Here is a 14,249-nt window from a genome sequence, read left to right on the forward strand (position 1 = left end):
ACGACATGAAAGAAAGTTAAAGGTTTCTATTTTAAATCTCGTAGAGAGAAACACTTCGAAGTGAGGTAATCACTATGACATTCAAAATTGTATATTCGTATAATAATCGTATATTTACTTAAAAATATATATGTATAAAGACAACCCTTGACTGGTCAGTGGTGACATTTTGAAGAACAATTTCCCAAACTGTTGATACATCCGAGGCACTTTTTAAAAAAGTTGCAGAAAAAAATCCTCATCAAAAGACTTTTCCTAAGTTACTTGGAATTTAGAGTGTCAAGAAAGATGTGAAAATGGTGCAATACCAAATATGTATTCTAATATCTGTACAAAAGCTGGAAATAATGGTTTCAATCATCTATTTTACTGGACATTGTACATAGTAGTTCAGTAAAAAAATAAACGCTTGTTCTGTTTTACCTGATGTTCATCATTTAAACTCTTTCACTGAAATGATGGGACCGTGAATATTTTAGAATCACTGCATACTTATTACTTTGTCATTGTGATTATTAGCTCTCTATTGAGCACTCATGTTACAAGTGGCGTGTCCAGAGGGTTGGCTAAGGATGGCACTGGCACCCCTTGAAATCCAGTTGGCCACCCCAGGGGCCACCCCAAAATCCGAAACTATGATTGGCTGTTTGCCTTGTCAGAGGTGGGGTTTCTGTTAAAATCTATAATTTGGGATGAGTTAAGAGGCTGACAGTAGATTTATTTATTAGTGCCCTCAAATGTGACTTTGAAAAAACATATTTTGTAAGTCCTTAAAGAATTAAGCTTAAAAGATTTATGCAACTTTTGCTTGTTTTTTTTTAAAGTCAAAATGAATATAACAACTGTTTAATACTTTAATGAAAGTAGGTTGTGAAGAAAGAAAGGGTAAATGTTATTTATTTTTAAATGCACTGGCCACCCCTGCCTATGTGAGAGCCTCAGTTGGGCCACCCAGGTCAAAAAGTTCTGGACACACCCCTGCGTGTTACCCTCAATTAAACTTCAGCAATACCAAGTTTCCTCCTTGTCTTTAAAGAATTAGAATGACATAGTTTGTCATTGTCATTTGCAATTTTCACGTTGTATTTCTTTCGCAGCATGTCCCACATGAATCAAAACATTCAGTATTCGGAATTCAGACTCCGCAGAGCTTGTGGGTCTGCCCCGGGGAAGTAGAAAGAAATCACTGTAGTTCTAAACATTGACAGCTCAGTGATGACACTAATACAACACCCCTGATCTGTCTCTCCAGCTTCACGAACTCCTTCATGTTTAACTCCATGACTAATTAAACTCTCAGACTTGCACTCACTTTTAAACCACTGTTATAAGTTAAACGTAAGCACAATGGAAAAGGTTAACTCTAAAGATGTGAAGATACAATGTTTGGCCCCACGTATTAAAAAAAAGACTTCCTTCCTGTCATGATATTCGCTCCAGGCGACAGATTGATTTCCACCAATCAGAGCGCTCTGAGCTTTCAGCCCAGCCAATAGGAGAGCAGGAAGGGTTCACCGTGTCGGTGGGTGTGATCCTGAGGAGGAAGTGTCACCGAACAATACAACAAAGTTTTTTGGTAAGTTTGTACTGGATTTAATTTATGTCTGCGTTAAATGAGTTATACAATGAAACTCGTGTAAAGCATGTTGGCATGGTATTTTGTCCTGTATGTTTACAGTCCTTCTCCAGCCGTCAGTTTGACTCACTGTGGCCGAAGTTGTTGTCTCCTGTACCTTCGGTTTATGAACTTTCTCAGAGTCATTTTATTGTTTCAATCCTCTCCCTTTAATCAACCAAACCGTTACCACACAAGTTTAGTGATTCCTGTTGTTTGAATCAAACTCTAATCCTTCTTAAGAAGAACTTCTACTTCATACTCCACATCTGTGACCCGTTGAAATGCTAACTTCACGTGCTGTTACCCGGGGAAAATCACCTGTACCTTTACGTCTGTGTCGCATAGCAATAACTTTTGTGCTGGGGATGTAACATGTTTTGGTTGGAGCATGTGGCACCTTGAATCTAAAAATACCTCTCCTCATAATGAAACATAGCTGGATTTCTCTAGAGAGTGACTTAGATTTAATTGGCAGTCATTTAAAAGTAACACAAGGTAGGTAGCCTACATGAACTATATCACTTTGATAAACTACAAAACATGGCAAGGCAAGGCAACTTTATTTGTATAGTGCATTTCATATACGAGGGCAACTCAGTGTGCTTTACATTAAAACATTAAAAGCATTGGAAACATTCAGACAAGCATAACAGAGCACAATTAAAATAACAAATATAATAAAACATAGAAAAGAAAAGGAAAATTAGAAATATATTAAAAGTTAACTTAAAATTTGCATTTAAAGTGATATAAAATAAGCTAAGATAGGAAGGCAGTGGCAAATAAAAAAGTCTTAGTCTTTGATTAAAAAGAGGTGAGAGTTTGAGCTGACCTACAGCTTTCAGGGGGTGTGTTCCAGATATGTGGTGCATAGTGACTAAACGCTGCTTCACCATGTTTCGGTCTGACTCTCATGACTGAAAGCAGACCAGTACCTGATGACCTCATAGGTCGAGATGGTTCATAAACAAACTACAATCCTTTAAAAGATTGGTTCACATATGAGTATTATTTAAGTCTGTGGTTGATTGAATAATTAAAGTTAAAAGTCAATGCTGGAATTCACCTGACCCTGTTGGCTGTAAAGGAATCCTGATAGAGAATGAAAGACCCCCACAGTCCTCATTCTGTGTAAAAAATATGATTAAGTTCAGGTCCCTCTGTGTTTTTGAACTGCTGCTCTGTAGGGAGAAGTTCGGCATATATAGCCTCCAGAAAAAGACATTTCAAATAAGAAAAGTTGTTACCTCAAGTCTCCTGAGCCTTCAAGGCTGCCTATAGCTGAATTTAAACATCAGTGGCATAGACTAGATTTTGTTACTCCTCTTCACAAGTGGGAAGCATCAAATGTTTGCTGTTGTGCCTTCTTTGCTGATCATTTTTCTACAGGTTGAAAACTCAATCTAAGATTCCCGTGCATTTAGCAGAATTTTTTGGGACATGATTTCTTTGTTTGTGGTATTTTAAAGAACTTTAGTTATCCTCCACCTGCACATGCTCATTCTGTGTAAGTAGACTTGTTTATACTCCAGGTATGTGGTATACAGACTGTGATGCAGCAGATCCCAAAAATGACCTTCATCCTTTACATACAGGATACTTCATCCTGCTTTATACTGATTTGTATGTCTTTGACTTGCAAGGGTTAAAATACAGCACAACTCTGGACCTTTTAATAATAATAATAATAATACACTTTATTTATAAAAGCGCTTTAAAAGTTTCTCTAAGACACTTGACAAAAAAATCACTTATACAATAGATAAGAAAAGGAAAACAAAGCAAAAAAACCCCAAAAAAACAAAAAACAGAAACGAACAAAAACATACAAACAAACATGAAAAAATTAATCAATTATAGGTTAAAAGCCTTTCTAAATAGGTGGGTTTTCAACCCAGATTTGAAATTGGTGTGCTAGGGAGAGAGTCTGAGGTGTTGGGGGAGAGAGTTCCACAGGGTGGGGACAGTAACAGAGAAAGTCCTGTCCCCCCAGGTTCGGTGCTTGAGTTTTGTGAGAGGGGTGAGGAGGTTGGCATTGGTGGAACGGAGGTTATGGGTGGGATTGCATGGTTGCAGAAGGTCGGTGAGGTAGGAGGGAGCTAGATTATGGAGGGCTTTGTGTGTGCAGTGCATCAATAGCATACACGACCAATCAAAAGTTTGGAAACACCTTCTCATTCAAGGGTTTGTATTTATTTTAATTATTTGAAACACTGTAGATTAATACTGAAGGCATCAAAACTATGAAAGAACATATATGGAATTATTGAATGAACAGAAAAGTGTTAAACAAACCAGAATATGTTTTATATTTTAGATTCTGTAAAGTAGCCTGCTTTTCCCTTCATGACAGCTTTGCAGACTCTTGGTATTCTCTCAGTCTGCTTCATGAAGTGGTCTCATGGAATGGTTTCTAATTAACATGAGCCTTGTCAAGAGTTCATTTGTAGAATGACTTGCCTTCTTAATGTGTTTGAGACCATCAGTTGTGTTGTTCAGAGGTAGGGTTAGTACACAATGGATATCCCTATTTGACTACTGTTGTAATCCATAATATGGCAAAACCAGATTATTTCATAGTTTTGATGTCTTCAGTATTAATCTACAATGTTGAAAATAATTAAAATAAATAAAAACCATTGAATGAGAAGGTGTGTCCAAACTTTTGACTGGTAGTGTAAGTGTGCATTGATTAATACAAGGCTTTAATGAACTTGCACAAAGGATTACTGTGAGGCGTCCATGTTTGTTTGGCTTTCTAACACTTGGTATAAGATCTGATATGATGATCCCCTCCTGAGACTTTAAATGGAAACACCTGTGTTGTTGTGCAGGGCTTTTATATTGTGCACAAATACAGGCAACATGGTTTGATATGTTTGAATGTCCCAATGTTTCTTTGGTCTTAATAACAGACAGAAACAAGAATAATTTCCTATCATGGCGAAAAGGTAAAATCACTTATTTTAAGAAGCACATTCTTGAGTGAATGAAATATTACCGCCTTAATGTGAGACGAGCTGTCCAGGGAATACTAGAGGTTGCCTTTTGGCAGCAAAAGCTAAATGATAGATTTTAAGCTCCTGATGATCACTTAATCCTCATACAGCTGGTAAAAAAATCTCACAGTGTACTTCCAGTGTACTGATAGATAGGATAGCATATAATTACATACTGGCTAAGTTGAGGAGATTCCTCTAGACCCAACAACCATGCATACTTTGTATTAGTGAAATACGAGGACAGGCATATAATCCAGCTCAGGGGATGCTCTTTCCACACAGAGCAGAGCAGAGCAGAGCAGAGCGCTCTCCATCCTGTGCATGCATGGAGACAACACCAAGAGCTAGCAACCAGCTTCAGTGCTTCATTCAGAGTCAGGGGCTGGGGGGAGGGGAGGACTGAGATTAAACATGTTTTTATGTAATGAGCATTTCCAAAGGAGGCTGGGGTAAAAAAGGGCAAAGTGTAGTGACAAATGCTGCAGACCAGAGGACAGGAGGGGTTTTAACTCCAGGAGGAGGCATGAAAGAGTCAAGTCCCGGCAGCTTTAAGACAAGCTATGTGATTCATTTAACTCCTGTTTGTATATCAGATATTTAATTACATCTCCAGCTCAAAATGTATTGATAAATTCAATGTAAAGGTTTTGTAATTAAGACAGTATGGAGTGTTTTTTTTCATCACATTGATTAGGAAATCATCATTTAGTCTGTTGCTTGTTTGAGAATAACAGAAAGTGTGTTTTGGTTTAACTGAACCATAACTTATGTCTTTATAGGGATGCTTTGGTTTATAATATTAAGCTTTCAGTGATATAAACCAATAAACTCTAACATTTTAACTTCTATATGGCTGTCTGAACTCTGGTGATGGTGTATGTACTCGGTTGAAGTATTCAATTTTTCATTGGACTCTGCCTTGGTCTCTTTAAAACTGCATGGTTCATTGTAAAGTCTGAAATGTCAAAGCACTCAAAGATTAGTTGCATATTTAGTATTTACTTCATATTTTGGTTTCACCAGCAATAAATTATGTCCGTGCCACGATGTATTTAATGTAATCATGAATATTGTGAATTGCAGCATGCCTTTTTAATCCTTGAGCAGTGAAAACCTTTTGTAGGTTTGAGGTTTATTCAGGTCCTCTAATATCCTCATGTGAAAGGTTTGTAGTATTATGTAATAATAGCCTTTTTCCAAAAAATCCTCCAAAATATAAAAAGGCTCTAAAAAGCAGTCTCATAGATTAAAGTCAAAGCTATTGATTTATTCTGCTCGGTGGAGGAGATGTGTAGTAAGGTTACACAACAGTCACGCACACGTTAGAAATTTACACAGAGGAAAAGAAATGATGATGTCTGTCCACTTAATAGCTGACTGACCGCTTCATGCACTATAAAGATAGATATAAAAACAAACAGCTGTAAAAGTCAACTTGGCATTGTCTGTGGAAGAAATGAAAACCATACAGTAGGGATGCACCGATCCTACTTTTTAGGTCCCGATACCGATACCGATACCTGGGCTTTGGTATCTGCCGATACCGATACTAGCCAATCCAATCCTGGTATTGATTTAACAATCTCTATTCCTTAATGTGCGGATAGAATCATGTTTTGGCAACTTCAGGCTTTTCTGACTTGATGGTGAACTGTACCTGGGTTTCAAGTGCTAAACCAGTGGCTGGAATCCCTTAATTTCAAGGATCCGGAACAATCCGGATCTAATTGTTCCAGATCCTTGAAATGAAGGGGATTCCAGCTTGGATCAGCTAGTATCGGTATCGGCAGATACCAAAGCCCAGGTATCGATATTGGTATCAGGACCTAAAAAGTTGGATCGGTGCATCCCTAATCCAATAACCTGTCTGTTTTTTCACACTTTCAATCCATTAATAGAAGGTTTCTTGCTTCTTTGCAGTAAGCTACAGCTGACGTAAACTTCCTCCTTTGGCCTCCTATTATATTTTTCAGCATGACTGCCATCCGTCGAAACATTACCGCTGCACATGTTGCAAGTTTCCAGCGGAGTTGTTAACAAAACAAAGCGTGACATGCACCTAAACTGCAGAGCCTCTGTAGTTATCCTCCATCATGCTCCACCGGGCAAAAATGCACAGACCGGCCGGCGCTGATGACGTATGAGATGCACACGGCTGTTGTAAACACAGAAAAGCATAGAGCTGAGATGAAAAGATCTTCCATATGGATCGGCACTATATATCGGCCCATTGTCACAGATATCCGATCTAGCTTTTTGAATCCGATATAGCCGATATCCGATGCCAGGATCGGATCGGTGCATCCCTTCCATACAGATTACCTTCTGATTGAGTTTAAACCACAGAACCTCATAAACATTCAACTTTCTGACACTAACATCTCCAGATGTTGCATGAGGCTTTTTGATGACTACTTGTACATTTCTTTGGGTTTCTACTTTGAAGCAGTTTGAAGTTTAAGTGATATTTGCCTCAGGTTTTCATAATTCTTCCCTCTATAAACACTGCTGTAGAGAGCTGCAGACAGAGCTCTGCCTGAGCAGATATCTTGAGCCCTAGTCTGTATAATGATGCTTCCAGGATTTTTTTTTACTGCATTCAACGCACTAATACTTTTTGTATTCATCCCATCTTCTCTTTTGATGTCTTCCCCTCACAGCTGAAACTCTGAAGTGTGTGTCTCTCTCTGCATTCAGAGGATGGCAGACAGGACTGTGGATGGTGGGACATGGACAGGATGTGCAGTAATGTTCCTGCAGTCGCTCTGTCCTGGTGTGAACCTGCTCTCTCTCTTCAAAGACCGGGATCAAGGAAAGTTCATCGTCTTTAAAGTCATCAAGCTGACACTTATAGGTGAGCATTGTATTCAAAAGCTTTACGGCATGTCTGTCATGTTTTATAAGACACATGTATTTTGCTTTTAAAGTTATGGTTATTCATCAGTGATTTCCCATGGTCAGATTCTGCAGGAGGACTGGGTGGTTATGAGATACTTAAAGTCCATGATGCTGATCCCTTCCTGGGGGTGGAGGTGAAGTTTGTGGATGAGGGGGCATGTCAGCAGTTCCTCGAGAGCTACAGCTCCGGAGCAGTGCGTCAGTCTCTCTCTCAGCACGCCTGCCGGCTTCTCGCTCTTTCTCAAGAGTTAACGGTGGAAACTCAGCTGAAGGCCAGCACGTATATCCTGGATCTGTATCTGGACAAGCTGGAGCTTTGCCTAAAGCACATCCACCTGTCACAGGTAGACTGCATGCCTCTCTTTTTCTTTTATTTAGGGATTTAAAATGGATCTCAGTATAGAAGTTATTCAGTAGTTAGCTCTTCGAATGATAGTCAGCCTGACATTGTGCTTGTGGTAGCTAATTTTTTGTGACATATTTCAATATTCACTTTATGTTCAGTTATGAAGTCTGTTTTTCACTCTCCTCCACAACCTGCACAACTCAACAGTTTCTCTCTAGAGGAGTTTAGGAAGAGAAGCAGTGTTTTGTAACTCATAGCTCATCAAGAGCTTAAAAAATCTGTGGATAAACACTTTTTGTTTACTGTAAAGATGGTTTATATTCTGAGGGTGCAGTTTGATATATATCTGACATGTACAGTAGTATAATTGTTTTCCGTTGTGATGAAACATCAAAAGTTGAATATTTCTTGTTACTAACTTGTGATAATAATAACAATAATAATAATAATAATAAAAATAATAATTTATGTATATAGCACTTCTCAATAAAAGTAACCAAGTGCTTTACAGTGGGCAATAAAAACAAGAAGTGCAAAGCAAAATGAAGCGATTAAAAATAAAATGAAATAAAAGCTTAAAAACATACAAACTTATAAAACAGACCCTTAAAATCAGAGCTAAAACTAGATAAAATCACACAATGAAAGCTTTCCTGTTAAAATGTGTCTTGAGTAATGACATAAAACACAGGACTGACTCTGCAAGTCTGATCACCTCTGGCAGGCTGTTCCAGAGAGTAGGAGCTCTGACTGAAAACGCCCTGTCCCCTTAAGTTTTCAGACCGGTCCTTGGAACAGCTAACAGAGCACTGCAGATATATAGAGGAGCAAGTCCATGTTGTGCTTTAAAAGTCAATAAAATAATCTTAAAATCAATCCTAAAATCAACAGGCAGCCAGTGTAGATGAGCTAAATTGGGGGTTGATGTGGGCACATTTTTTAGTTCCCGTTAAAAGACGAGCTGCTGCATTTTGAACTGTTTGAAGACGGTGGATTGATTTCTGACTAAGAAATGTGTACAGGGAATTACAGTAATCGAGATGGGAGGATATAAAAGCATGAATACATTTCTGGAGATCTTTTTCTGACACGAAGGACTTGACTTTAGATATATTTCTGAGTTGATAAAAACAAGACTGGACAACTTTTTTCACTTGTGGCTCAAAACACAAATTCCGATCAAAAACCACACCAAGATTTTTGGCTGAGGGTTTGACACTATTTGATAGTTCACCCAATTTTGGCAAGATTTGATCCCTCTTTTCTGGGGGCCGAACACAATTACTTCAGAGTACTGCCTGTACAGTTAATATCAAGTATAGTGATAGGTCAAATCAAAGATAAAATAGCAGAATCAAAAAAAGTTACCAGACGAGGAGGTAACCTAAATGTTTGAATTCTCCTCATTCAATAAATACTCATCACTTTGTTTCAGCCGGAGCGTCTGCGTGACGAAGAGATCGATCACCTGGAGCAGCAGCTGCAGAGTCAGGCCCTTGGTCCTGCTCCTCAGTCCACCCCCATCACACAGGAAGAGTCTCCTGTCCCCAGCAACTGCTTTAAGTTTCAGAACAGAGTGTTTGGTGAGTCATCACAACCATTCCTACTTTTGACTCTTTTATGTTGTGTCCTTCACAGACTTTGTGTCAGACTGAAGATTAAAATAGCCTTTAAAACTCAAGGAGCAACTTTTCTATTTTAAGCTGAGGTGTTTTGAATTGAGTAGAATAAAATAGAAAATACATTATTGTTTATTTTTTTGCATGCAGAAGGGAGAAATTAGTCTTGCACTGCATGTACAAATAGTTGCCATAAAAGCACATGGTAACACATTCATACCAAGCGGCAACCTCCGGTCTCAAACGATGAAGCCCATGCGGAAGTGTTATAAACTGCAGTTCATAGAGAATCCGCTTGAGGCTGGCTGCAGAAACACCGGAAACCACATACACACCAATTCAAAAAAGACGATCTTTGCAGCATTAATAAACATGTTTACAGCCTGGTTCAAAAAACGGCTTGGCTCTATGTAGCTAATCTCTCTATCCACACACACTGTACAGGGAGTGAATATTTTTCTAACGCGACAGTTCAGAAGATATTAAGATTACGAGTTTTTGCCCAAATAAGGACATGACTGACTTGACTCCCGGTCGGGAACACATAGCTGTTGGCTAAGAAGCTCAAACTCCGCCCCTTTACATCACACTCTTCCTGGTTGACTTCCACATTTCCAATATGGCTGACACCGTCGATTGGCTTCAAAACAGCGCTCAGGAACAGATGGGTGACGTCACGGATACTACGTCCATATTTTATACAGTCTATGATTCATACATGGTGGCACTTCCCTTTATTAGATTTACCTGAAGCACGTTTGAGTTACACATAACTTCAAATGATCAGAAAGTTCACAGAGCAGCTGAAAATCCATTCCTGGACACACAATCTCAAATACACTGCTTGCGTATGGCTACACTGTAAGCCCAGAAAAGTTGTCTGTCGCTCCCTATCTATAAGCTATATATTAATGTCAGGTTCTAGCCAATGAGCTCCAAAGTTGATAGTGTGATAATGTGAAGTAGAGATTAAAAACGTATTTATAATTTATAATCCAAAAGAAACATCCTGCACTTAGTTTTTTCAAACAATCTGCCAACGTTGCTGCGATGTTTCAAAGTCGAAATGTTGTTTTTCTGCATCAGAGATATTTGGTCTGTTATTAAATAATAACTCTCGAATACCACAAGCTGCCAGATTCAACATCCTACCATCCAATCAGTATGTTAAGTTTTTCGATGCACAATTAATTCAGTGCTGTTTGCCAGAATACTCACTAATCCAACCATTTATGAATTGATGTTCAGTTTATGGGAAGAGATTAGTGCCAGCAGATATTTGAATTGCATTGATGTAAATGTGTCGACCTCATGTTGAAACTATAATTAACATGAGCAATGTCTTTAAAGTTAATATGATTTCCTGTTATACTTAATTAAAGATTTAATTTCCCTTCTTGTGAATTAAGATCCAGCCTCCTCAGACTGTATCTAGGCTGGAGGGACGTCTATTCCCTGAGAGCCGTATGAAGCCCAGGCTGCACTGGTTTAAATATGGAGTCTGAAAACTGATTTACTGAGTGAATGAAACAAATGTAAAAGACATTAGTTCAGTACAAATTCAGTTTTGTAAGTTTACTAATTCAGTTCATGGTTGATTGTTTCAGACGGCTGATTGAAATTCATTGCCATGTGCAGCTACTTGCTGAGTGAATAAATGGCTAAACACTGTATTCTGTAATAAAGCAGCGGGGATATGACAGCAGCTGCTGCTAGAACAAAACAAAACCATCCTGTAATTGAAGTGATATACTCAAGCTCAAATTAACTTTCTCCAGGGATTTGTTTTATGATTTGTTAGAAACAAATGAAACTGGTTAAATCGCCACCGATGATGTTAACTTTTGATTTACTGTAGTTTTTGGCTTGCTAACAGGGAAGGTTTTTATTATGTAATGTGTTAGGTAATAACCTCATATTGAATTATAAACAACAAAAGAAGCTAAGTCGCTTTGATTTTTTTTAAACAAGTGCAACATCAACACATTAGTACAGCAGGTGCAGTTTTGTACTTTTAAGCTGCTTATTAATCCGACAAAAAACAAAGAAGAGGAACAACGTCATGACATCAAACTTCCTCACTTGGTTTGTTCCACACAGTTTGAAAAAGGGAATCAAACATTTCCCTGCTGGTGTGGACGTTTTTTCAGGAGAAGACGACATAATCATGATGTACTTATTTTGAATTATTGATGTAAAGTTATCATGGTCATCTTTTCTTGTATCAGCTATGGGATGTAGGTACTACAGTACTCACATTGGCTGAAAACATTCATATTGTGTTTGACTCGTATGAAGTGAGGCAGATTTTTAAACAGTAGAGAGCAGGACAACCCTTGACCGTCCCATCTTTATACAACTCTACAATGCTCAGCATTGTTTCCCAGTCTTCCACAATTTTAATATTTATGCTATAACACTATATTAAGGTAATGTGATAGAACCCCCTCTGAGAATTATAACCCAACTCTGCAGCTCTACTCAGCTCCAGTGAGTATTTCCACATTTTTCACCTCTTTGTTTCAGTTTTATGTCCTGAAACTTGTATATTTAGACTCATTGTCAGCGATCTCATCACCTCACTGTAAACTACTCGTCGAGCACCAAACAAGCAGACTGACACTTGAACAGAGAGCGGCATTCATCAGGCGTTTCACTCTGTAGTTATTGGCTGAATCAGGGATGAAAAGAGAGTGAATTTCGGGCTTACATTTGTCAGGTGGGCACAAATATGTGTAATAAATTTGAGTGTGTCTCTCTGTCCCCTGGACATTAAAATAGAAACAGTTTGTGAAAATGTTCTTGGTAACTCAACTTTATTTCTATAGTACCTTTCATACACACAAGCATGCAGCCCAAAGTGCTTCACAAAAGAAAGAGAGACAGAAAACAACAAAAATAGCTCAAATAATAAAAGACATAATCATAAAAAATACTTACAAATAAAATCAATCCAGTAAAATTAATAAAACGAGTGTAGAAAGTAAAATTAAAAATCAGTTAAAGTTAAAAGGATCAGAGAAATACAAGAAATAAATAGACACATAAATAAGATAAATAAATGTTGTTAAAATAATGATTATAATAAGGCAGTCCAGAACAAAAAATATGTTATTCCAAATGAAAAGCCAGATTAAAAGGGTATTTCTTAAGTTTGCTTTTAAAAACACCCAACAAGCTGGTCATTGATGTCCAGAGGCAGAGATCCATAGTTAAGGGGCATAAAAACCGAAAGCTCTCTGGCAGGTGCTTGTTCGAGACACACGTGGAACATTTAAAAACGACGTAGCATTTTTTAAAAGCTTGTATGTGGTCTCTAAAGGTGCTTTTTGACAACAGGAACTTTGCCCAGGAACTAGGGACCTTTTGAGGAACTATGCACATTTTGATAGCAGGTGCCAGGGTCTAACTTCAGTTCTGGGACAGTTGATGTATACCTATAAAAATCCCTGTTTAGGGGGTTGTACTTTCCAAAGATCCAGGAACTTTGGATGTCAGGGCCTGCAATGCTGAATGTTTCTGACTGGAACAGAAGTGAAACATTAAAGAGTTATTTTTTGCATGAAAGGCAGAACATATATATAATTTCCTGTTGATGATAAATATGGTTAAAGTGCAGAGCAAATCCGTAAGTTATTTGATGAAATGGTCACTGTTTGTGTGTGTTAACTAATGTTTATGTAATCATGTTTAAGTACACTTTACATCAATGTGTTTTTTTTTTTACACTTCATCCTTTATCTTATTTTAACCCATCAGAGGACCGCATGCTGACAGCGGCAGATGTTCAGAGCTTCTCTAACGGAGTGGGCCGACAGTGGAAATACGTAGGGAGGGCCTTGGGGAAGAGCTGTCGGGCTCTGAAGGGTCCGGCCATAGACAACCTGGCCTACGAGTACGAGAGAGAAGGGCTGTATGAGCAAGCCTATCAGCTGCTCAACCGCTTCATCGAGGCGGAGGGGAGAGCGGCCAAACTGAGCCGGCTGGTCAAAGCACTGGAGGACTGCAAACTCACCAACCTGGCTGAGAATATTTTGGACATTTAGCCGTGATAGTGACTCTGTGTGCTTTCGATCTGTGGGAATGAGTGGTGAAAACTGAGGGGGACAGTTTCTCTCTGCTCTCTGCAGGTCTCTGTGTCCTGCCTGCTTTTACTCGTATGGGCAGCATGTTTGTTCCTGATAGATGTCTGATTCAAATCATTCCTGAATGTGTGTGTGTGTGTTTTTATAGGTGTGTGTTTGTGTGTGTAAGCATTGCTGTGACAGAGAATTGATTTATATCTTGATTGGCTTTTCAGTTATTGGTGTTGTTGTTTAAATTTAGATGAAATGATCTGTCATCACTGTCATGAAAAATGCTGTCTTGAGTTTAATGCACTGTTTCACTGTTTTTATCATGTACCTCTTTTTAATTCTGCTTTTGAAGTCCATTTATGGAGCCTGTTGGGTCTTGTTGCTAATGAGTACACAACTGAAGGTTATTGATTTTTTTTCTACAAAATGGGTTTATACAAATTAAATGGTTTGAAAAAAGTCTTCATGTTTGTGTTTGATGCATTAGTGTAATTAAAACTGAAAACATAATTTTGTCAAAATTCCCTCAGGTATAATTTAGTGCTAATCCTCCCTCCCTCTATCACTCCCTGTCACTCACATACACGTGCACTTGCTCATATGATTAAACTGTGCTGATTACTGATGTTGTCGCTTAGTGTGTGTGTGCCTGCATGCGTCACGTTGTGTGTGGGGGCTTCAGGGCAGAGA

General features: G+C 38.4%; 1 protein-coding gene across 2 annotated transcripts; it reads left to right on the forward strand.

The window, feature by feature from the left end:
• The first annotated feature begins 1,457 nt into the window (after positions 1 to 1,457).
• On the forward strand, positions 1,458 to 14,023 carry tradd (tnfrsf1a-associated via death domain). Of its 2 annotated transcripts, none has more exons than XM_034680953.1 (5): positions 1,458 to 1,576; positions 7,281 to 7,474; positions 7,582 to 7,862; positions 9,300 to 9,447; positions 13,243 to 14,023. In XM_034680953.1, the coding sequence occupies exons 2-5, from the start codon at positions 7,321 to 7,323 to the stop codon at positions 13,527 to 13,529; spliced, it is 870 nt and encodes a 289-aa protein (XP_034536844.1). In that variant the 5' UTR covers positions 1,458 to 1,576; positions 7,281 to 7,320; the 3' UTR covers positions 13,530 to 14,023. The 2 variants fall into 2 exon arrangements, with proteins under 2 accessions (XP_034536844.1, XP_034536845.1); XM_034680954.1 differs by having other exon boundaries at positions 1,477 to 1,576; positions 7,318 to 7,474.
• Positions 14,024 to 14,249: the final 226 nt, after the last annotated feature.

Source organism: Notolabrus celidotus, chromosome 3 (genome assembly GCF_009762535.1).
Source record: "Notolabrus celidotus isolate fNotCel1 chromosome 3, fNotCel1.pri, whole genome shotgun sequence".
NCBI classification, from domain to species: Eukaryota; Metazoa; Chordata; class Actinopteri; order Labriformes; family Labridae; genus Notolabrus; species Notolabrus celidotus.